Source organism: Drosophila busckii, chromosome X (assembly GCF_011750605.1).
Source record: "Drosophila busckii strain San Diego stock center, stock number 13000-0081.31 chromosome X, ASM1175060v1, whole genome shotgun sequence".
NCBI lineage: Eukaryota > Metazoa > Arthropoda > Insecta > Diptera > Drosophilidae > Drosophila > Drosophila busckii.
The window spans coordinates 1,323,017-1,349,119 of record NC_046608.1 but is presented as its reverse complement, the minus strand read 5'-3'; the positions used below and the strand labels follow the sequence as shown (position 1 = coordinate 1,349,119).

General features: G+C 33.6%; 1 protein-coding gene across 1 annotated transcript in view; it reads left to right on the top strand.

Annotated features, from left to right (window-relative positions):
- LOC108605396 (low-density lipoprotein receptor-related protein 2) overlaps positions 1–26,103 on the top strand; it is a 143,864-nt gene that overhangs the window by 11,614 nt on the left and 106,147 nt on the right. Inside the window, exon 2 of the mRNA XM_033294541.1 lies at positions 16,938–17,493. Within this exon, the coding sequence (XP_033150432.1) occupies positions 17,118–17,493 (376 nt within the window). The 5' untranslated portion in view covers positions 16,938–17,117. The remainder of the gene's footprint in view (positions 1–16,937; positions 17,494–26,103) is intronic.

The window sequence follows — 26,103 nt, the reverse complement described above, 5'->3', positions numbered from 1 at the left end:
AACAAAATAATTTGCAGCATTTTTTATAAATTAAATGTGCATAGGCTTATTAAAAAAAACATTAAGCTGCATTTAAAAATATAGTCGCCAATTGTGGCTGAAACTTTTAAAGAACTTTAAAGTGCGAGATTTATTTTGAACGTAGCTGTTGATTAAAAATGCTGTTGCTTTTGGACCACTGTGCGGTTGGGACCAAAGTGGGGCCATAAAATGCAAATAACAAGAATACAGCGGCGCCAACAGCGGCAGCAAAAGCAATAGCAGCCCAGTCAGCCAGGCCATGTTGCTGTTGCTCTTCAAGATGTTGATGAGGTGCAGGAGATGGCCACAAGGAGTGCGCCAGAGCGCCAAGCGCTGCTGCTATGTGTGTGTGTGTGTGTGTGTGTGTGTGTGAAAGTTGAATGAAGATATTTGTTACAGTCAGTGCACCTTGAAATTGCTCTGTGCGACTGTGACGAATGATAAAGAGCGTGAGCATAAGAGAGAGAGAGAGTGTGTGAAAGAGAGTGAAAGAGATATAGCAGGCAGCTTTTGTACGCTTTGGATTCAATTTGTGTGTTGACTGGCTGACTGGCTGACTGGCTGACAGAGCATTAAATAGTCGGTGATAAATCTGTGATTCGTCACATGCATTCCATGGCAGCTTTTATAGTCATATCCTGGCCTGGCCTGTGCCTGGCCCAGCTGCTAGCTGTCTGTGTGTCCGACTGTGTGGACGAGTGCTAGAGACAGATTATCATCAGTGGCCAACTTTATTAGTGTCATTAGATGCACTCAGAGCCAAAGAGAATGAAAGCAGCAAAAATAGCAGCAGCAATAACAAAAACATGGCAACACTCGCTCTCGCTCTCTTGCGCACTCTCTTTTGCTCTTCCGTTAACCTAGTGGTACTTATTGCGACTTTGTTATCGCCTTAGCAATGCCAAGTGCCTCAACTTTTTGCACTAAACTAACTGCAAGTTAGTAGCTACATGTATGTAGTTCTATCAATTAATTGTCCAACTCACAGAGCAGCTCATTATGAATATTGATTTGTATTTTCGAGCTTCGAGTTTCAGTTTGCTAAGCTCGTTATATGAAAATGGCAAAGGTATGCAGCAGAGATGATAAAGTGCAGCTCTGTGACCTGTTATATACGTACATATGTATGTGTGTATATCTGTGTGTGTGTTGCTTACTTTGGGGCAACTTAATTTCTAGCTTTACGCTTCGTTTTAATGGCATTGGGAGTAAGCAGCAGCAGCTCCCCAACGGCAGCATTTATACATACAAACAAACAAACACACATACATACATATGTATGTATGTATGTATATATGTAGTAGAGTGCTATGTACTATGGCCGTTATGTATAATGCTCTTCCTCTTCTAACAAGCACTGCCGCTCAAGCTCATCAACTATTGCTAGCTCCCACCAACAACAATAACTAGTTTCAATGCCAACGCTCCTCCTAGCAAAAAAGCAATAACAACAATGCTCTTTGCCTTCCCCTCCCTCTCGCTCAAAACAATTGTGTTCTTGTTCTAATTTAAAATTTGCTTCTCTTAGCTTGGCGTTTGCGTTTTTGGAATTTTTTCATTAATATGCACACACACACACACATACGCAAGCAAAGCTCTGCTGCTCTACTCGCATTGATTTCACATTTCAGTTTGCATTAATCGGGATCAGCTGCCAAGCCAACACTCTCTTTAAACGCTCACTCACTAGTAGAAGTAGAAGAGCATTTGCACGCCAATTTAAGCTGCTTTGTTTGTAAGAGTAAAGTGCCGTAATATTGCCAAAACAGTTTTATGCGCTCAGCGTGTGTTGTTGTTGTTGTTGTTGTTGCTGCTGCTTTTGGTGCATTGCTCTTAGTCTCCCGCAGCGCAGTTAGCCGCACACTTTGTCAGTTTCCTATAGCCCCATAATTGATCAAAGAGCGTAAGAGAGCGCGCTTAAGTGCAAAGCATCAAAATTGAACAGCGCATAATTTTACAATTTGCGTTTAGCCACTCAAACGTTTACGTTCTATAACTAAGAACAACAGCTCAAGCTCAAGCAATCAAAATATAAAAAAGGCAGCCGCACTAATTGCCTGTGACTGTAGCAATGCTTATTTAACATTATTTTTAATTTATATACAATTATAATTTAATATTAAGACGTACACCGCTAAATCACAAATTCGGCAAATTCGCGACTAACACAAATATGGCGGCAAAAGTAAAAATATAAGAAGAACAATGCACGTATATAAGATCAATTAATATTGAAGCGGCACCAATGCTCAGAGAGCGATTTTCAGTTTAGCGGGCGTCAAAATGGAGAATAGGAAAGAGAGTGACAAATTCTTAGCACACTCACATGTATGTATAAGATCAAGGCATAAACGAATGAGGGCGATGGTCAGAGCGAAATTTTCAGCGCCGGAACACAAACTTAGACAACTGCGAAAGTTCAAGTAACGCATTGCATTTATTTATATTTAAGTAATTAATGCATATTAACACTTGCACTAACTATATTGGAAAAATGAATAACCAAAGCGCGACCTTAAAATCTATTGAGCGCATATTGATATAAATTCAATCATTCTGAGCTACAGTTTGAGAAGCAGTGTGCTGCAGTTTGTCAAAGTAGGAGGCGCTGTTTAGCTTGTGTAATTTCATCGTGCGTGAAAGTCTTTGACAGGAGTGAAAATTTTTGTTTTATTTTTAATAGTGCATATTTATAATGCTAATATAATGCATAAATACATATGTATATATTGATAACGTGCATTGCTGTAGTCAAAGTAAGCCTAGAGCTATTTGCCCATTTTAAGTTTTCTTTGTTGTTTTATTTCGTTCGGCGTTGGGTGCGCGCTTCGCTTGTTGTTGTTGTTTGCCAAATTAACAGTTAGTGCGTTTTAATATGCGCACTAAATGCGCGTGATGCACAAAAAAAGGAGCAAACAAAAAAAAATGAATGAGAGAAAAAAAAAGTGCGCTGCAAGTGCATAGAAGGAGTCAAAGGTATGTAAATAGTTTACGTAGCGTGGACAAGCAAACGCGCTCTATTTGCGTAACGTAACGTAAGCGCCAAAGAGCAAATCTTTAAGGGAAGAGTAATTTTTTTAGATTTCGTTAAGTGCGACATGTGTCGCTTACGTTGTAATTAGACAGTAAGCTGAAATGATGAGAGAATATAAATAAATAAATATTATGAGGTGATATTAAAAATCGCAGTAGTTTACTAAAGATGTCGCGCAACCTTTTAGCATATTATTAAATATTAAAAGTAAAATTAATAAATATTTTACTCATTTGTTTTCATTTCTTCATGCACTTTTCAAGTGACTCAAATTTGAATTTGAATTTTATTTTTCAAACATTGCTTAGCACTCACGAAATGTGTGATTTTCATTTGAGAGAGTTTTTACTTTTATTTTATAATTCGAAGCGTAGCAAATGGGGTTGAAATCAAATAAACAATGTACTAAAATTAGAATCATTAGATGAGTTCAATTAGTTTAGGGTTTAAACATAAAATTTTAAAAGCTGTGCTCATTAATGTAATTAACAATTCATTTGTTGGCTATTCAAAGCAAAAAATTCTGGGAAAAAGGACACTTACTTCATATGAGATGTAAAGTGTGTATAAAAGTTGGCTGTCGCCTAGCAAGTAATACGCTTGGTTTAAGTTAATGAGCACACGCTAAGCGCGAAAAAGTTTTTCACACAGAGAGAGAGGAAGAGAGTCAGAGAGAGTGAGAGAGAGAGAGAGAGAGAGAGCTATTGAAGTGTCAGCATTGCTGAGCAAATTGAAATTCCAATAACAACAGCAAGACGGAGCGATAAATTGTTAAAGAGAGAGGGGGGAGGGGGAGCGGGAGCGGAAGAGAGTGCTTGACATTTTTGTACAAAGGCCTCCTCCAGTGGCTGCTCAGGCTGCTTGGCACTTGATTTGACATTTGATTAAATTTTATGCTCTTTGACTTATGATGGGCTGAATGGCATGAATGCTGGCGCGCCAGACAGACGGACGGACGGTCGAACCGGCATTTAAAAAGTACGCTGGCGAGTGAAAATGATTTCCGTTTCCTGTTCATTGAACTGTCCGAAAATGAAAGAAAGCTAAGACAACAAACAACACAACACAAACACAAGTGGCAACATTAGCAAGACACCAAAAGCGTCTTTGATTGTTACACAACTGCCGCGCGCGCTCTCTTTCACACACACACACACACACACACACTCTCTCTTTCTCTCTCTCGCGCGTGCTACGCTTTTGCTTTTTTGCATATGCCAGCAAAGTTTGCTTGCTAATGTATGCAAAAGTCTTTGGCTCTAAGCTCTTCGCCTGTTGCTTCCTCTTGGCCAACACAATGTTCTGCGCTCTGCCTCACGCACACACACGCACGGACACACACACACACACACACACAAGCAGCATGTGAATGACCCTTTTGCTGTCTTTTAGTCTATTGGACGTCGCTAGATTTTCAAACGCTGCCAATTCTGAGCCTAATAGAAAATTATGTTTATGTCTTTGGCTTTGCATTTCACTTGCCAATTTTGAAATTGTATGCGGGCCAGGTCATCTCATTTTACAAAAAAAATAGGCTCTAAACAAATATCACAAAGTCTCAAGCGTCGATTTGTTTAGATAATTATGCGCAATCTCAACTGACAGCTTTAGTTTGATAAATTGCCTGCTATTGTTGCTTATTTTGTATTTTTTATAAATCTGATACGTTTCCGCTGACTTTTGACTTTTGTGCCCCCACAACAACAACAAACAGGAGCAATGAGTGCGTATCAATCACAGGTTCACCCCCCACCCACACTTTTGGTCACACACACACACACACACAGTCATAAAGACAAAGCAAATACTTGAACGTGACTGGAAGTTATAAAATTAACACGAATTTTTGCATGGATCTCTCGTATGTTTAGACTTTGCTCATTTATTATAATGTCGAGTATGTTTAAATAGAATCCAACAAATAAACAAACATAGCTACATATGTATATATACAGTGCTGGCTAAAATTATAGTAACGGCTTAGCTAAAAATATGTTTAATTTAATTTCAAACAAAAAATAAAAAAATAAAATTACCAGTTATTAAAAATCTAAAAACAATATTATATAAAACTAATAAAAATTACTTAAATTTAAAAAAATTAAAATTATAAATACATAAATCATTATTATTAAGCGCAAAAGTAATAAATCAAACAAATTATAAAATGCTATTTAAAATTTAGCTTTGTTGTTATTTTTTAAGCAGCACTGTTGCTGTTGCTGATGATCTGATCAAAACAAAAATTATATATGTAGCTTGTAGTTGAGTAAATAAATATGCATAGGAATAAAACTGTAATAGAGTCAACAAAAAGTATAAAAAATTGTATATAAATGTAAAAGCCATGCTCCGATCATGTGACGATATATAAAATACTTAGTTGCGATTATGAACTTGGCCTCGTGACTGGCACTGAATAAAGTATATATATATATATATATATACATATCCAGTAAATGAGCAGATGCATTTACTTTGAATTTGTTTAAGGCTGAATAACAAAGTGTGAATAATAAACAAAACTTGATGAGCAATAGCAAATGATTCTAGTCGGCAGGGCTGGCAAAAAATCAAAGCCAAAAACATTTACGAATTAAATAAATATTGCATTGCGTTGTTTTTAAATTTGGCATATTTTGCTTAATTTTTTGTATTTTATTGTTGCTATAAAAAATAGTTTATAGTGTATTTATTGCTAAGCTTTGCAGCTCGAGCTCGAAACTCACTTTTCTTGTTTATTCGCCATCACGTGATAGCCCCGGAGTTAGATTTCTGTGGAATACGCTTTGTATTTTGTTTAAACAAACACAGACACACACACACACACACACACACACACACACACACACCCACACATTCATACAAAACACACACACACACACACGACACACACACACACACACACAATCCAACACACACACACACACCACACACAACACACACCACAACACACACATCACACACACACACAACCCAACACAACAGACACACCGTATAAATTTTGAAGCGCGGCCGAGGCTGTATTAATTGAATACGGATCAATGTACGCCTGCTGGCTGGGCTGGGGCATGTGGCATGATTGTAGGTGTGGCATGGCCACGCGCGCAACTCGTTGACCATCGAATCGCATTAAGCAGCTGCAATCGCAGCCAAAAGTTACTAATTGCATTTTTAGAACCGCAGCCGAAAAATTTCCAGTGGCTCATCCTGGCAAAAATTTGCGCGCATTGTGCGTTCGCCGTATGGCAAATGCAAATTTTTGATTGCATTTTTGTTAGCCCAGACCAAAATGAACAGTCCACCAATTCGGCCAGAACAAATTGTATTTTTGGCCAAATGTTTGTGTGGGCCAAACATGTGTGTGTGTAGCTTCGATTAACACAAATTAAATTTGAAATAATTGGCGAAACTTTTCGCTAAGTTGAACCCCAGGTGAAAGTAGCTGGGCTGGCTTTCTAACAGCGAGAGAACGCACACTGGGTGACACTAATTATGTGGACAAGCATTTTGCGTTAATCCCTCAAGGAAAAGTTAACCATAATGAACAACAAAGAGCAGCAGAGCACAATTATTTGCTTAATTTCAGTGCTGAAAATAGAAAATTGCTTAAGAAATTATTTATTAAATTAAAAGTGCATAAATTTTCTCGCTGAGTTCTACAAACTATCTCAAGCAAAAAGGAAAACAATATAAAAATTAATAAATTATTTCAAATGCTTAATTTAATTGCTTGAACAACAATTGATATTTTTTAAATATTATCCAATGAAAAATATTTTTGTTTTGTTTCATTCGCTGACAAAATCATGATACAAAATTACAAAAAATATAATATCTTGAGTTTTGTAAAGCATCGACTAATATTTAAGAAAATATTATTCTTATTAAAAATAATAAGCAGCTTTATTTTGATTAATTCTAGGATAAAAAAATTATTAAAAAATGCTACATTACTTTATCTGCAGCTTTATTTTAATTAATTCTAGGATAAAAATATAAAAAATGCTTCATTATGTTGATTGAATTGCTTTACAAACTCTATAAATAAATAACAGATTATTACAAAATTAGTCCAACATTTTTTAAGATAAGAATGTTTAAGTTTATGAATAGGTTTTTGGTAAAGATTTTGAAACAAGAGAATTTATTTACTTAATGTTGACTATGAACAGTCAAGGTAAAATAAATTTAATACAACAGTTAGTTAGAAATAATTGAAATAAGTATTTAAAATTGAATTAAAAAGAAAAATACCAAAATGAATATTTGTTGCGAAAAATTAAACAAAATATTTATACAACGCATTAGTTATTCCAAAATTCAAACAGCTGCAGCTACAATTAGAGCTGCAAACTTTTTCTTTGAGGCAATAACAAGTTACAATAGAAAGCAGCGCACTAATTTTGTTGTCAAAATAGTTATGCCGAGCAGTGTATAAAATCAAATTTAATTGCTTGGGTTTGGACTCGTATTCGAGGTTCCAGTTGAAGGCGCTTGGCTGCTGTCGATTCCTTCAAGGTGTGGCAGCAACAATTGCTGCTTGGAGTTCCCAGTTGCAGTTGCAGTGGCAGTTGCAGTTCATTTAAATCTGCTTGCTGTCAGTCCAACTGGCAGTGCTTATCATTTTATGGCTTTGGCTCTGGCTCTGGCTCTGGCTTTCACTTAAGCGCGTTTTTCACTGCGCTCACTAATTTTCCGGATGCAGCTCGTTCTCTCTAGCTTTGTATTTTTAATTTGTGTCTATGTTGCTGCCACTGCTGCTGCTGCTGCTGCTGCTGCCCGCATTGTTGCAACAACTTCCTTGTTAGCAGCAGCAGCCGAAATGACAATGACCTTTGTCTAGGGCAAAGCAGTGGCCAACGATTTGCAAGAAAGAAATCTGAGCTAGTCGCAGCAGCAGCAGCTCATTAAATGGCATTTAAACTAGATTATGTTACTTTTATTATTATTATCATTAGCATTAAACATTATTATTGTCATTTTGTTGCGACTGCCAGACTCAGCGCAGAGTTTCAGTCGTTCCAACTGATTTGATTGTGATTAATGACTCGACCCCAGTGCGACGCTCTCACTCTCACTCTTTCTCACTCTTACGCTTTAAGCTTTTGTTGGCCCTTAAATAATTTCTCACAGCTTTAGCGTTTGAATCTATTATTTCGATTTCCTGCCCGGCAGCATATCAAATGCCTTTGCCACTCTCATTCCCTTGACTGGCCTTTAATTTATATCACATATCACATATCACATGATATATACCAAAACACAAAGTACAACAGCAAGGAAGAGAGAGAGAGAGAGAGAGAGAGAGAGAGAGAGTAAGCGAGAGAGAGAGCTTGGGTTACGTACACAGTCCGTTTGGCATTTGATGCGACTAAAACCCAAAACTGAGGCCCCCGTTGGCTTAAAGGGGTTTTGCACTTTTTTTGGGGGGTGCAGTCAGTGTGTCAGTGCGTCAATGCGTCAGTTAGTCCATCAGTTAGTCAGGTGTGAGCCAATTTCAAAGGGCCGCGTCCAACTGATGAACTTAACCAGGGCTATGGACACAGACACACACTCACGACAAATTGAGTGCACACAAAGGGATAATCGTGCCGAAGAGTCCCAAAAGGCTTTGCATATAAAACAACAACAACAACAACAGCAACAACTATAGAACACAAACAGTGACAAGCAAATCGAAGATTTAGCTTTGAAATGCTCGTAGCGTAGTGCAAAGAGTCAAGTTGAATACTTAAAGCGTAGCATGCAGCTTTCAACAGGCTGCTAAAAAATATTATTCAATTTTTTCAACAAAATTAAATAAATAGCTAAACAGCTGCATAGCATTTAGCTTTCAACAGGCTGCATAAAAAAATATTATTTAAATTTTTCATAAATTAAATAACAAATATGTTATAAAAAAATTAAATTTAATTAGCTTTTAAAAGGCTGCCAAAAATTTTATTCAATTTAAAATCCACATAAAAAGACACAAAATATATAAATAAAAATATAAAAATAAATAAGCAGCTACATAGCATTCAGCTTTTAACAGTTTGCTTAATTAAATATTTTAATATAAAATATATTTATTATAAAATATAAATAAATTTATTAAAATAAATAAGCAAATACATGGCATTCAGCTTTTAACAGTTTGTTTAATTATAATAATTAATTATATAAGTACTAATATAAGTATATTTGATAAAGTAGAATATTTAATTTATTCAATAAACAAGCTGCGCAGTTAATGCAAACGAAAATATAAAATATATTTTTATGCATAGCATTCAGCTTTCAATTGCTTGCTTAATAATAAAATGCAATTTATTTAAAATCCACTGTGCACTGTGTGCATGCCAACGAAAACTAAAAAAAATGTGTTAAAAGTTCACTAATTTAAATGTTTTATATTTTTTCTGGCCCTCAGCAACTTTTTGGCATTAAGGTCCTTGGGGAGTCCTGCATGCAATTTGTATAAAACTTTTAGACAAAAGCAATTTTTTTTTGCGATTCTAAGCGCAGCGCACAAAAGTGAAAGCTTAAAATATAAACGAAAGAGCTTTGTTTATTATATTATTGAATATGTTTTCATGTAGATTGACTTGCTGCCAATATGGAAAAAGCAATAGAAAAATACATGGCAATGAATAGCGATGAATAGTTGAAGGCTAGAACTGCAATAGAAATGGGAATTGGCTTAGAAATTGCAGTTTGTTATTTGCGCTTTAACTTTTAATAAAAAATCAAAAGGTTTAGAGTACTGTATCAAAAAATATACAAATAATTTTTAAGCTTATAGTAACTAAAAAAAATGCTGGTGCCTTTTCAAAAAAAAAATGAATTTAATGCAATGCTTATATTAAGCAGAAAAAATTTAGTTTAGAGACAAAATATAAATCATGGATTTTTATTCAATTCAAGAATAATGAAATATTCTGGGCTTATTATATTTATATATATTATTTATAATATATAATAATATATAATATAATAAGGCTCACATTTCCTAAACAAATATTTTGATGGCTCTTAAAAATTATTTTTTTTTAAGATTTTATGCAAAAATTATATTAGAGACGAACCTTTTTTTATTTTTATTCAATTTAAGAATAACAAAATATTATAGGCTTAATGTTAAGGCTTACAAAAAATATTTATATACATGACCAATAATTTATAATAATAAAATCAAAAAATTCATAGTACGCTACAACAAATTTTAAGCTCAAAAACTACATTTTTTTTTAATTCAGTTCGAGACTTATATAATATTATAGGCTAACAAAAAATACAAAAAAATTATTTTTTTTAAGTATTTTAAGTAAAATTTATATTAGAGTCAAAGTATAAATCATGAATTTATTTATATGCAATTCAATTCAAGTTTAATAAAATGTTCTAGGCTTCATATTAGGGCTTACGAAAAATATATTTATATATTATAATACAATAGAAAGCGACAAGTGCGCGTTGCTAATTAAAAAGATTAAATTTGATGGGCATATATTAAGCTGCTTGGGATTAAGTATCAAACAAACTGGCAGAGTACACACACATATATTTATGAAAAAATATATATAAAGAGACAAAGCCCCTATGGTAGAGTTCATTTTTAATACAATTTTGGCAGCCAGTGTAAATAATGTAATAATAAAAAAAGAGAGCGAGTCATGCACACACACACATACGCATACATACGCATACATACGAATGTCAAAGTGGCAAAAAGGGATTTCTGCGCTGTTGGCTCTGCCTAGGCCTGAAAATTGAAATCGAAGCCGTAAAGCGCTGCACAAATACAAATGAAACAAGCAAAAACAAATGAACACACACACACACACACGTATTAGTAGTATATATGCATGTGTATGTGTGTGTGTGTGTGTGTGTGTGTAAAGGAAACAGGATAAGCAATGTTGTTCGGCTGTTGTTTTGGCAATGCTAACGGTATCAATATCCTTGCTCTCTCTCTCTCTCTGCCCGTATGCGAGCATAATTCATACGATATACCCAAATCAGTTATGCAATTGAACTTGAAAATCATATAACGGTAAAGCTAAGGCCTAGCATTGGGGCTGGTAATGTAATTTTGTGCCCATTTCGTTGGCAAATAAAATAAATAAATAAATGAAAATGTTGCCCAATTGATTTACGATGCTTTGTACCTTTGTGTGCTCTCTCTCGCTTGCACGTTTGCGCTCTCGCTCGCACGCTTCAGCTGCTCCACATTTTCATTTGCGCTTTTGTTTTAAAAAAAAAAACACAACATTTTTGCAGAATCGAGGTGACTGGCAAAAAAAAAACGCTGCATATGCCAATTATGTTTGGCATACACACACACACATACATATGTAGCTGTGTGTGTGTGTGTGTCGCTTGTGTATAAACTTCACCCATTGACACAATTTTGGGGCGAACCTCATTACACACGCTGCAAATTGTTACTATTGACTTGCCAGTTGCCAAGTCAAAGATGCGAGCATTTAACCTACATTACACACACACACACACACACACACATGTATGTGCTTTGTGTGTGCGTGTAAAGTTCATGAATTGTGGTCGCAGCAGAACTTAAAAAAAAAGACGCAGCAGCTCAAACTTTGCTACGTAAAAAAATGTGCAGAAGAAAAAACAAAAAAAAAAAAGTTATAAATGCCCGTCAAGAAATTGACGCTTGACACTCCAGCAAGTTTTTCATTTTTCTTTTATGTGCCTTTTTTAAAGCCGCTGCTAGTTAAAATGCAATGAGCTGTACCTGGGCATGAAATTGAAGTCCCAAGCCAAAGCGCGTGGGCTACAAACATAAAGCAGTTCCTTATATAAAGTTAGAGCTAACTGAACATATTTCTAAGGTCTGCAGCAGCGTTGCCAATTTAGCGTTTTTCTTGTTAATTTTCAAAAATCTGCTGTTCTTTAATTTTGTTAATGAATTTTTGATATATTTTATGTGCGTTTTTATGGTTTTTTGACTGCATTGAGTTTGTCGTTTTTCTTCTGCGTGATTTCTGTCATAATTGTTCGAAAAATAGTTGAAGAAATATTTGGAAAAATCTGTTCAGCTGCTTGACTTGCCTTAGTTCAAGGCATAGCCTAAAGTTTTAATTATTATACCAAATCAATTTTAAGCTGAATGCCTATAAAGCTGTTATGGCTATAAAATTAATTAAGACAGCTCGTCCATTAAAATATTCTATTTGAGCTTCTCATTTTGTTTTAATAAAAACTAATTATTTCATTTAAATGCAACGTTGCATACATTTCTATAAACAATATTTAAGCTTTTTAAATGATTTACGCTTATATTAAAAATAAATAAATACATGTGTATCATACGAAAATATTTTATATGCCAAGCCGCTCAAAAGAAGCAGCGACAACAATCAATTAAGCTGACTCAGCTATTGGCCATGACTAAGTCAAGCTGAGTCAAGCGACTTTATTTGAGGCATTTCTTTAATAGTTAATTTCCAAGCTATGCACATATCATTTTATTGTCAACCTTTCTACAAATGCTCCCTAGAGAGTTCGTATGTTCAACTATTAGCAGCTTGAATTAGATTTTTAAATTGTGAGCACTTCAAGTTATTAAAGACAGTCTGCTTCATCTAGGGAAAAGAAATGCAGAAACTAAAATTAAAATAGTGCACAAATATTTTATATTTTTAAATATATAATTTAAATTATTTTTTGCAGCATCTTATTACATTTTTTAATTGGCAACATTATTTGCTTAAAAAAAGAGCAAAATTTACTTTGTTTGATTTCAAGTTTTTTCTATTTATTTTGTTGTTTTGACTTTATTTTATTTTTTATATGCAGTTTGATTGTATAATGTTTGTTTTTTACTTGTCTATTCAAAACGTTTAATAATTTTTTATTAATATTTTTGTTTTTTAATGTTTTCTTTTTATGTTTAAATTCCACGAAAATGCAAAATTTAAAATTAAAATAGAGAAAAATATTTTATTTTATTTTAATTTGCAAAATCTTATAAAAAAATTTTTTCACATTTTTTGTAGATTTTAAAGAATAAATTAGGCAAATTTTGTATAATTTTATATTAAAATATTTGTTTTTATTTAAGTTTTTTTTTCAATTTAGTTTTGCTTTATTTCTTATATGCAGTTTGATTTTATAATATGTTTTTTTATTTTTCTACTTAAAATGTTTTTTAATTTAGTTTATTTTATTTTTGTAATTTGTTTTCTTTGACCTAATTTCTTTTTATATGCAGTTTGATTTTATAATATTTGCTTTTTTATTACTCTGCTTAAAACGTTTTATAATTTTGTTCATTATTTTTTTTTTTAATATTTTGTTGCTTTGACTTTATTTTATGCTTATATTTAGTTGTTTACTATTTTTTGCATATGAAGTGTTTTTATTTAATTAAAAAGCTTTTTTAGAATTTTATTTGCTGGTTTATTTGTGAGATGAAATGATTTTATATTAGCTTAGCTGCTGTTTGAATTTCATTTTTTTAATTAATTTGTCGATTTTAGCTGCTTTTATTTATGTTTGCTTCAATTTGTTCATTTGGCTGCCCCAGCACTCACTCAATTTTCACTTGGCCATATTTTAGACCAAACTCGATTAAGCACTAAAAATATGATAAAGTAAATATTTTTTTGTGTTGCTTCTTCTTCTTCTTGTTTTTGCTTGCCACAAATTCAAATTTTGTAAACTCTCACTTTGGTCGAGTGTATTTTATGTTATTATTTTTTTTATTTATTTTGCGCTGCGGCTCTACTTTGGATACATTTTTTTTCTTTGCTTATCATAATTCTCATTTTGGCATAATGCGCACCTGATGCCGTCTTCGACGCAAAGCGACGGCTGCCTTGGCAAATTGGCCAACGTTTTGTTAGATATTGTCAGGCCACCCACCCACCACCCACCACCCAGCAGCCTTAGCTGAAAGCTAAGCCAGTCTCATCTTAAATTTGCGCACCTTGCAACGCTTTTCAGCGCGCACATTAGCGCGGCTTTGAGCGGCGCGCAATAAATCCAGCTCAAAATGATTTTTGTTAGCTGGGTGGGCTGATGGGTGGTGCTGGTGGTGGTGGGGTGGGTGGCTGATTGGCGCTGCCTTGGCATGGGCGCTTGATTGGCTCGTTGGCAACGCACGCCGCCCCGCGCTACAATTTGCCTGCAGATTTCAATTTCAAGTTATGAGCGACCCACCCAACCACCCAACCACCCACTAAGCAGTCTAATGAAAACGGACAGGTGCCTGGCTCTAGGCTGTGCAGAGTCTGTTGAACATTTTATGTTTGGCCATTTTAGATTAGAGCTAACGCTCATTAGTGTGCGTGTAGCCAAAGTGCATGTCAAACTGTAGCCAATTGATTTTTTTCTTTGCTGCCAGACAAACTACGCTGCGTATACTTGTTTTTTATTTACTTGCGTTACTCTGCGCTTTTATTTGCGCAGCAGCAGCAGCCCTAACGGTTTTTTGTGTGGGAAAACCAGTTTCACTGATTTTCAATTTCAATTGTCTTTTAAGTTGGAGTTAGAGACTCGAGTGCGCTAACGTTAGATAGCCTAGGCTAGAGACATAGATAGATAAAGCAACATTAACAGCTTCATGTGTGTGTGTGTGTGTGTGTGTATGTGTGTGTGCTATTTTTACTTGCGCACATTAGCAATTTCTTTTGTTGACTGTCGCAGCTCTGGCCTGGCCGACCGACATCCGTTACCAGTCCAGGCCTACCCCGCCCCTCCCAGCCACCCCACACCCACTCGAGCCGCACTCCGCGCCCTGCTTTCGCTTATTGTTTGCTCTCTCTTTCGCTCTCTGTCTCTTAGTCTCGTCGCTCTGTTATTTTGTGGCTTCACTTTGTGGGCTGATTTTTCTACTTGCCCCCCCCCAACTCATCATTATGCAGCCACTTATTATGATCTTTTGCTGCTATTGTATTTTATTGTATCTCATCTTTTTCTCTCTCTTCTTTTTTTTTAATACATTATTATTTTGCTTTTCGCTTTCGCAGTTGCTGTCACTCTCGTTGTTGTGCATTTCATTTGTGCTTTAATTTAATGTAATCTACTCAATGTACTATTTATTTATTTTTTTTTATGTTTTGTTCAGAACTTGATGCGGTAATTCCTTAGAGAGTCGCTTTTGTTAAATAAATACGTCATTTATTATTGGCCATTGTGTAATGCGAAATGCTTAAATAATGGCCAAATATAAGCAACGCGCCAGCTGAGATTGCCCCACGACGCAAACTCACTTTAAGCAGCGCCATTTATATTCACACACACACACAGACACATATACTTGGGCATTTACTTGAGCCTCTCTCAGCAGCTAGCACTAGCTTTACTTAAAATATCAGCCATATAGTTATTACTAGCAGCTATAATCAATTTTAAAAAATTTTATATTTTATTAAATTCAAATGTGCAAAAATTCAATATTTTCGCAACTAAATTTCAAAGTTTTTATTAACACAGCAAAAAACAAATTTTAGATAGAATATTAATTCAAATTTTCAAGTTGCTAAGCACAACTAAATTCTGCTTTCTAATTCTCTTTTCCTTCTCTGTTTATTTAAATATTAAGTTCATTTATAAAATTCGTTTTATTTAAACAGCAAATGGGTATAAATATTTATGCTGTTAATTACAATTTTTGTAATGTTTTTTTTTATAAAAATTTAAATCATAATAATTTGTTTATTTAAAGTTCAAAATAAATGTAATTAGAACATTTTTTAAACACATTAAATTTAATAATTACTTGCAACAAAAATTAAAAATAAAATAAAAAAAAGAATTCTATTATAAATCTTATAAAGCATATTAATCATACACAACAAAAAAAAATTGACAACTGTTGCAGTTAATAGAATAAAAGTATAAATATTTTTAAAATAATCAAAAATAGTTGAGCTTTTATTAATACTTTTTTTTTTGTAATATAAGAGTCATACAGAAAACATAATATCTAATAATTAAATAAAAAATAATAATTGATTTATATTTTTAATAATTTGACATGGAAATCATAAATATCATACATATTTTTAAATATAAAAAGCATAAAAATTAATAATAAATAATTTAGCTTAATATTGTATTTAATTTAATAATAAATTTATATTTTTAATAAACTGACATGGAAATCATATATTAGAATTTTGATCTCTAAATAAAATATGTATATATATTCTTATCTTAGATCTTATTGATGGCACTGCCTATTATAATCGAAGTTAATATAAAACTTTTGAGTTTCTATTGAGTATAGCCCGATTGTTTTATATTCAATTTTTTGAAATAAACAAACTTATCCAATATTAAATACAATTTGCAGTCACTAAAACGCTTTTCTCTTTTCATCTTTCGTTGCAGGACCTGCTGAAGCCGACAGATTACTCACATACAAACGTCTGCTAAGCTTATATATATATAAGATATATATAAACTGATGCCGCAAGCAAGCAAGCAAACAATATTTATATGTCTGGCACTTATGTATAAATAAAGTGCAATATTAATTTTAATTTTTGAGTGCTGATAAAAAAGTTGACGTCGTCGTCGTCGTCGTCGCTGCGATGGGCAAAAGTTCACATAAAGCGGCGAAAAAAAAAGTTTTTCAATTATTGTAAAAAGTGTTAAAAACGGCGACCAAGAGAGTTGGCAACATAAAAAAGCGAAGAAGCGAGCGCAGAGCGTGGGCGTGTGCGAGTGAGACAGCAATAGCGTGCTTGAAATTCAAATAAAAGTGCTAAAAATAAAAAAAATGTATATATATGTATATATAACTGTTAAAATTTGCAGCAAATCGCATTTAAAAATCGTTTGACTTAAATTTGAGTTTGGTTTTGTTTGTGTTTTTTTTGTTGTTGTTAAATTTGCTAAATTGCGTTCTTTGTTGTTCCAGCACAAGTGTTGAAGAATATATTAAAAGTTATATAGAGAAAGAGAGTGAGAAAGAGAGAGAGAGAGAGAGAGAGAGCGAGTGGCAGTGGCAGTGGCTAAAAATTAAAATACACTGTAAACTGCGCTAACTGAAACAGAAAGAATTAACTGTAAGGGGCAGTTGGCCAAAGTGAACGCCACAATGAATCCGAGGCCCGTGGGCATTGGATTCGGATGCGGCCACAAGCCACCTAATAATGCTAAAAAGCGTTTACGTGGCTACGCAACAACAGCAGCAGCAGCAGCAGCAGCATCCCCAACAACAACAACAACAACATTATTACCACCGACAACAGCTTCAACCAGAAAAACAACTACAACGTTAATTGTTAAGAGCTCAACAAGAAAGCAGCAGCAACAACAACAACAAATAATTCATCGGAGCATGCTACGCCCACAAATGGGCCCAATTGCCGTCCTACTTCTGGCCATTGTGGCCCTAAACAATTTGGATTACTTCATGGCACCAGCCCAGGCGTCACTAATCGGCGAATCACGTGTACGACATAATCCATCAGGTGAGTGAGCAGAAGTTATTATTAAAACCAGCAAATGTACCTCAGAGATACACAAAATTATCTGCAAAACAAAAGTATTTCAATTAAAGTTTTAGCAATTTATTGCTTTTGATAAACCAATTAAGAATCATGGGATCTAAACAAGCTTCACTTTTTATTATTTTCAGTTTGATTATAATTAAAAAGCTCAGGCATAGATCTGAATTTATTTTATTAATTTTATTTTATTAATTATTTATTTATTAGTTACAATTGAATTTGCTTAGCAACAAGTCAGAATTTTAAGCATTAGTAATTTGCTTTGAACTTAAAAATAATAAATAATAAAATAAAAATAATAAATAAATAATTCAATAGATTTGCAAAGAATTATAAACTAGGCAGAATTTATGATAATAATTGATCTTTTAATTGCATATTATTTATAATATTAGAAGAAAAGTGAGCATAGCTTTAAGTGCTTGAAATTATGTAGAAATATTTTAGGCATTGAGTTTAATTATAATCACCAACTTTAGTTATTATATAATATTTTATATAATAATTAAGCTTGAAAATAAATAAATAATTATAATTTAATAGCACAGCTAAAGATTTTTGGAATCTAACAAATAGTTGAATATTATTATTTTTTAAGCCTTGGAAAATATTAATATTATTTTAGTTTGGTGAAAAAATAAATATTCCAACAGAATGAAAGAAATTCAAAATATCTATACATACATATGTATATTGCATTATTAGAAATTATAGTTCAATCAGCTTGAGCTTTTCAAAGTATTTTTAGCATTATAAATTTTAGCTTTTATGTGTCACTAGTATACTTAAAAAATGTATAAAAAAGATTGTTAATGCTTTGCACTTTTCATTACTTATTGATTATTAATTATAAGAGAAAAAGTTGATAATCTAATCAAGCTGGCCTTGAACTTTTAATTATTTTATAGCTTAGCGAAAAATTGTGAGTCTAACAAGAATCATAGATTGCCTTTCGCTTTTAATTATTATTCATTATTATAAAATAGCTAAGGCAACAAAAAATATATATAATCTAATCAGAATCAAAGATTGCGCTGCACGTCTAATGAGACATATATATTGGCAAATAAATTATAATAGAATTTTTAAGTTGATAATCCAATCAAAGATTGTCTTGAACTTTTTGCTTGAGATAACCTCATCCAGTTTCATTATTTGTCATAATTATAATTAACTGTTAATTGTAATTGAATTTTATTAGTTTATATGCTATAAAATAGCAAAAAAAAATATTGCCTTGAACTATTAAGTTTTGATTATTATTCAATTACTTATAGTAATTACTTTTGAATTAACGAAATATTAGCTCAAACTAAAATTAAAAGTTAATTTAAATTAAATTTTAGTTCATGCAAATAATCAAGAATTGACTTTGATTTAAATTAAAGACTGCCTTGAACTTTTAAATTTTTCATTATTCTTTAATTACTTACAGTAATTACTTTTGATTTAACGAAATATTAGCTTAAACTAAAGTTAATAGTTAATATAATTAAATTTTATTTCATGCAAATAGTCAAGAATTGTCTTCAACTTAAAATATTGCTATCAATTTAAAAAAAATTTTTTTTTAATAGTTATTTAATTGTAATTACTTTTGATTTAATGCAAAAAAATATAGTTAAATTAGTTAATTTAAATTAAGTCTTAGTACAGCAATGTGTTGATAAGTATTTAAGCATTGAGTTTAACTTTGAACTTGAATAATCAGCAGATTATAATTACAATTAAATCTTATCAACTCTTTCAACTAATTACTTTGACTGAAGAGCTCTAATTATATCTTTTGTTTTTGATTAAAATGTTGCTAATCTAATCAGAAATCTAAGCTAAGCGCCAATTGCTACTCTAATTAGTATATTGATTAACACTTTAATGCAGCCTACTAAATGGCGCGCTAAGTTTTCATTAATTTCACACACACACACACACAGCAACATATTTGTGGGCACATACATGTAGCGGTGACTGTTCGTGTCACTTGAAATCTGTGCAAGTTGTTTGCCATCATCATTTGCCCGCAGCATGACCAACAATTTACACACTCACCCCAGCAGTGCCCAGGGCCAGTGCCCAGTGCCCAAAGCCTGGAGACTGGAGAGAGGCTAGAGAGATAGCTAACTAGACAAAAGCAGTCGACAGAGACAACATGCGGTGTGGTTGCTGCTGCTCTGTGTGTGTGTGTGTGTGTGGAGTGGGGTGTGGGTGGGTTAAATTATTTGTAGGTAGGGATAAATGTTAAGCTAAGCTAGCCCGAAAGCAAAGTTTTTGTGTTGCGGGCGCAAAATGATGTTGAAAAGTAGCAAAAGACAAAAAAAATAAAATAAAATAAAATAATTGAGCGCAAATATTTTATGCGCTTTGAAAATAATTTTCAAAATTTAAGTAAAAATATGCCAAAGGCATTTTAGGGCAACGAAAAAATTGAAAACATTTTGTCTGGAGAGCAATGGAATTTTTTTTTTATTTTGCTAGTGTAGCTAAATTATTAGACACCCACACAAAAGTCTTTACAACAAAATTGTGGCAAGTTATTGTTATTAGGTTTGTCTGTGTGTGCGCGTGTGTGTGTGTGTGTGTGTTTGTTGCCTTTTCATTTTACGTTTCGTGGTTCTTTGTGTTGTTATTATTATTTTTGTGTTGCCTGCTGCCTGAAATTATGAATCAGGAAGTCTTAATAAGCGCAATTTCAAGTCGTTAGTCACACAGCCAAACAAGAACAACAAGTGTAGAGAGAAAGAGAGCGCACATAAGTGTGCGAGGGAGAGCGATATGGACACGTCTTCGTTTAGTTATTACGCGTAGCTTAAAGAACTGCCAGGCGACGACGACTACATTTATAGTTGTTGTTGTACTCACACACACACACACACATGTGACTATTAGCGTCCAGACAACTGCTCGTGTGTGTGTGTGAATTATGGGGGCGTCGTTTTTGCTGTTGATTTTAATTAAGTGAAACGTTTTATGTGCGCCACAGATTTGTGTTCGCGCCCTTGATGCAAGCAGCAGTCGGCAGGGGGTGGTGCCTGGGCTTGGGTTTGGGTTTTAGGGAAATTGTAGCGCAAAACTTATGTTGCCTGTCAGGGGGTAACACGCACACACACACACACACACACATGCACATGTGTGTGTATTTATATTTAAACAAATCAAAGCTTTAAGCGCAGCACTTCGGGCATTGTTATGTCGCCATAATAAAAGTCTAATTGAAGTATTTATCAGCAGCAATAACCATACAGTGCACGCTCGCTAAAGTGCACACTAAATAGCATTTTTTAAATTTAAGCTTTATTGTTGTTTTTCATATATATTCATATTATTATATTTGCTCGCTGCTGCTAAAAAGCAAAAAAGAGTTAGCAGCTATTCAAAACTTAAGCGCAAAAAAGCTGAAATGCAAAATTTAATATAACAACGTAAATTGTCATAATAAATTATTGAATTAAATCTAAAACTCATTTGTGCATTTGAAGCAATTGAAGTTTAAAATTTAAAATAAATATAAATTTATAAAATGTATGCATTTGAATAATATTAAAATTAAAACTAACACTTAATTTAAATTAAAAAAAAATAAATATGTAGTTGCAATTTCTTTTTTCTGCACAGCATCAATTTTTATTTCTAATTTTTTTTAGGACATAATTTTTAATTGATAAAAGTAAGAACTGAATTTGAATTTACATTTTTTTAAATTGATAAAAGTAAAATTTGAATTTGCATTAATTATTTTAAATTTAAATAATATATATGAGCTAAAATTTCATTATTTGTTGCACATAATAAGTGTTTATATTTATGTATAATACTTAATTAGTTGCAATTTATTTATTATTATTATTTTTTTTAAACATAATTTTAGTTCAAATAAAATATTAAAGTTAAAATTTATGTGTTTGAAATTTACATTGAAAATTATAACTTTTATTTACAAAATTAATTGACACATGTAATAAAAATTGCATTTGTTGAATTTAATATAAATTATGAAATGTTGCAATTGAAATTTAATGCTACTCAAAAAATAAACATATTGAAGTTGAAAGTTATAAAAGTTGTAAGCTCTGATAATTTGTTTGTAATATTTGTATGCAGCTTAACTTCAGTTTGCTTTTGCTTAATTTAATATTTTTTAATGCTACAACCTGTTGACTTAACTATTTATTTGTAATTTTTTGTTTTCGTATGTTTGTATTTGTGTTTTACAGTTTGTTTGGTTACATGTGTGTAACTGTGAGCAGGTCCAGTCGAACTTTATGCCCTTGCTCGCTCGCTAGCTCGCTCACGCTAGCTCTGTCTCTTTTTCGCTGTCTGTCGTTCTTTTGGCACAAAGTCATTTAATGCAATTTGCTGATTGCGCTCCTACTGCTTTTGTTGTTGTTGTTGTTGTTATTATTATTATTACTACATATTATGATGATGATGATGTAGCATAACGATGATTGTTGTGCTGCAACGCTACCTTTTGACATTTTGAGCTTAGAGTCCATCACACACACACACACACACTCATACACATGTGTGTATGTGTGTATTGCGGAAGTGCATGGCTGGCTGGCGCCAAAGAGCAAAAGGCAAAAAGTAGAAATGACTTTAATGACATTTAATAAACAGCACACAGCAAAGATTTACAACAACAACAAACAAAGCAAGAGAAAAGGTATAAAGAAAAGTTAATGTGTATGTGTATGTGTATGTGTGTGTGTATGTGTGTGTGTATGTGTGTGTGGCTGGCAACCGGATTCAAATTCCAGTTTCAATATGGCAGACAGACAACGGCATTAATGCAGTTGCAGTCTGCCGCTGCCGCTGCCGCTGCCGCTGCCTGCGCTACCGTCGCGTCATCGTCGTCGTCGACGTTGTTGTTGTCTTCTTCTCTCCCCCCCCCTCCCCCCCGCTTGCCATGACAGTTCGCATCAATATCAATGTGCTAGTTACAGACTGACACCCATTTAATTTAGCAACAACAATAACATGAGTAGAGCTTTAGGCTTAGGCCTCGAGCCTACAACTTTGACTTGTTTTCACCTTTGCGCCATCCCAACTATTATTCATGCCTCTGTATGTGTGTGTGTGTGTTTGCAACTCAGTTCTAGGGATTAAGTCCATTTCTTCCTCTACGCATATGCGCGCTTCAACAGCAAACTAAATATTTAAAATAAATTGTGCTATTTATTTATTTTTTTTTTTTTTTATTGCTTAAGCGCACTAGTCACAATGACATTAGCTATATTCATACTTATATTATTATTAAATTGTAATTGTTATTTAATCTTTAACTACTTTATACATTTTCTTATATTAATATTTTAATTATTCATGATTTTAATTCTTAAATTTATTATTTTTTCTCATATTTTCTTATTGTTTTATTTTAGTTTCATTATGTTTTTATTAACACTCTCTTATTTTTTATATTTTACACATCATTTTTTTTTTTTTACATAATTTTCATAAGATTATTTATATTAATTATTTATATTTTTCATATAAATTATTTATTTTAAATATTATTATCTTATCTTACTTTTTTATTATTAATTTTAATTAATTAATTTTGCTTATTTTAAATTTGAGGTTTTTAATTTTAAATAATTTTTTGAATTTATGTATATTCTAATTTTTTTTATAACTATTTATAAATATTTAGTGCACGGCTAAAAAAATAGTGTTTAATTTGTGTATTTTTAATTTTTATTATTATTAGGTATAATTTTCTTTTTAATACTTGTTTGCATAGTTTAAGATTTTAATTAATTTTCATTAAAGTTACTTTATTCTTATTGCCTCTGCTTGTTATTTTTATTACCATCTTAAATTAATTTTTTATTATGACTTTTGATTTGCATTATAGTTAGTTTATATAAAATATTTGTTTAATAACTACAACGCATAATTATTACATTTATTTTGAACTAATTGTTAGCAATCGACTTTAAGTTTAGTTGACGTCAATAGTTTAAAAGTTTGATATGACGCAAATTTGCAGCTTCAGCTGCTTTCAATGGCAAACAATTAAACAAAAGCAAGATGTTAACAATTTCAAGTGTGTGTATGTGTGTGTGTGTGTGTGTGTGTGTGTGTGGCATGTGAAAACTGCAGTGTCGAATGCGTGGACTTGTCGCATGATTTTCGTGTTTTGTGTTGCGTTGTCGTTTGGCCTTTAATCACCAAATGACGACAGCAGTGAATGCTGCAACATCAGCAACAACAGTTTGAGCACCAGTAACTGCAATTGCAACTGCAGCTGCAACCGCAACAGCCTCCACCAAATGTTGTTGTTGTTGTTGTTGTTGTTGCTGCTTCTTCGGCAAACGCAAAGACAAAAGCCAGGCAATGTCCAGTGGGTGGGCATGGGCTGAGTTTGGGTTTGGCAGCTGAACGCAAAGTTAATTGCACACTCGCTCTCACTAGCTGCTGCTCTCGCTCTCGCTCTCTTTCGCGCTCTCTCTCTCTCTCTCTCTCTGTGTGTGTGTGTGTGTGTGTGTTTGCCTTTGTAGTTGCTGCTGCTGCGGTTGCTCGCCCGTTGCGGGCAAATAACTTTGCTAATACTTTGACCGAGGCACAGGCAACTTTTATGAGTGCTTTGAGTGGAACTTTCGCTGCGGTTGCCAACTACTTAGGCACAAACACACACACACACACACACATATGCCGTTTATGTATGTGTGTGTGTGTGTTAGAGAAATTTATGCACATTAAATTCAAATTTAAATCCAATAGTTAAATATGGCAATTGACTTAAATGCCAACACACAAAGCGAGAGCGAGAGAGCAACTTGCAACGTGCAACGCTGCCTATTAGATTACCTGTGTCAACAGTGTCGCAAATTGCAGTGCAATGTTGTCTGTCGGTGCAAACCGGTTTCAACTGCAACTAGCGCAGTAGAGCGAGAGAGCGCATGAGAGAGAGAGAGAGAGAGAACAAGCGAATGCACATGCTGCCATGACGTACGTACGCTGTTGCTGCTGCGCTGGCGCTGACGCTGGCAGCGTAGCGTCGCGCTCGGTTGGCTACCTTTGCCTTAAATCCCCACTGCGCAGTCCCCACCACCGCTGCCCGCACCCACACATAGACACAGAGGCTAGCCGGCCGGTTGTTGTTGTCGCTATTTTGTTTATTTGCTTCGTCTCCATTGCTGCTGCTGCTGCTGCTGCTGCGTTCGTTGCTCATCACTGTAACAACGTTTCGCATCGTTGCTGATCTCTCGCTCTTTCTCGCTCTTTGTAGTATGTGTGTGTGTGCAGTGGCTTAGGCTAGCGAGGACTGACGGGGGGGGCTTGTAGCTGAAAGCGTCTGCTGCCGGTAATAACATCATAGGTCGACCGGTTGTCGCTCGTTATGTTGCGCGCTCTCTCTCTCTCGCTCTCTGACTTTAAGCTACAGCATTTTCTTGACTTACACACACACATCTCTGTCTGTGTGTGTGTGTGTGTGTGTTTGCTTGTAACCCATAGTCATGCATATAAAAATCGTTTTATTTGTTACTGTTTTGTTGTTGTTGTTGGCCTTTAAACAATATTTTCTCGTTGTGTATTGTCGGCGTTTCTTTATTGCTCCGCCGCTTTGTGTACGCGTATGCGCTGTCTCTTTCTCCCATCGCTTGTTTACTGGCGCTTTTTGTTTTTATTTTTTGTTGCTGATCCGCACTGAGCAGCGCAGTCGCCGTGCCTGGCACCGGCGATCACCGTTTCAAGCTGCGACAGCTAAACCAGCACAACAACAATTGTAATAAACAGCCGCAGTGCATGTGCACCACACACACACACACACACACAGTTACACACACACACACAGTCTGTTGATTAAGACAACGCTCGCTGTCTCTGTCTCTGTCTCTTGTCTGTGGATAAAGCTTAAGAAAATAGTTGGATGGGTCGTCTCCGACTTTTGAGACTTGAGTCTGTTGCCTAATTGAAGCAAGAATTTTCAATTTGCTTGCTGGCATTTATTTACAAATTTGTTTGAACAGCAAACTCGTGTAAATTATTATTCCGTGTTGCCAGCTTATCAATCAGTCAACTGGTTTTCAAAACTATTTGCAAACTATTTTGCAGTCACTGCTAATTATGTTAATGCATTGCAAATTTAATTAATTTTAAAATCAATTGCAATCAGTAGCATCAATTCTTTTAAATTCTCTGTCAACATCTTGTCTTTAAGCTAAGCTATATATCTTTCATATCTACTCAATGGAATCAATATTTATAGTTTATGTCAATTAAAATATTTGACAAATAATTAGAAGCTCACAAATGTGAAGAAATCAAGAGTTAGCAATAAAAAAAATTAAATTATTTAGTTTATATTAATATAAAAAGAATTTAAAAAACGCCTTTTAAAATTAAAAACATATTTTAAGTACTGAAAAATAATGTAAGATAAAATGCCTTCTTAAAATTAATTAATAAAAACAATCAACAATAATATAAACATATAATATATTGTAAAAAGATCTCTTAGGATCTTTTACCAAGTCTCAAAGAGTCAAACAGTTGTGCTTATTATAAATGTTAAAATTCGATGCTAATTAAAAAATCAAAACATAGTAAAATTCCCTTTGAAAA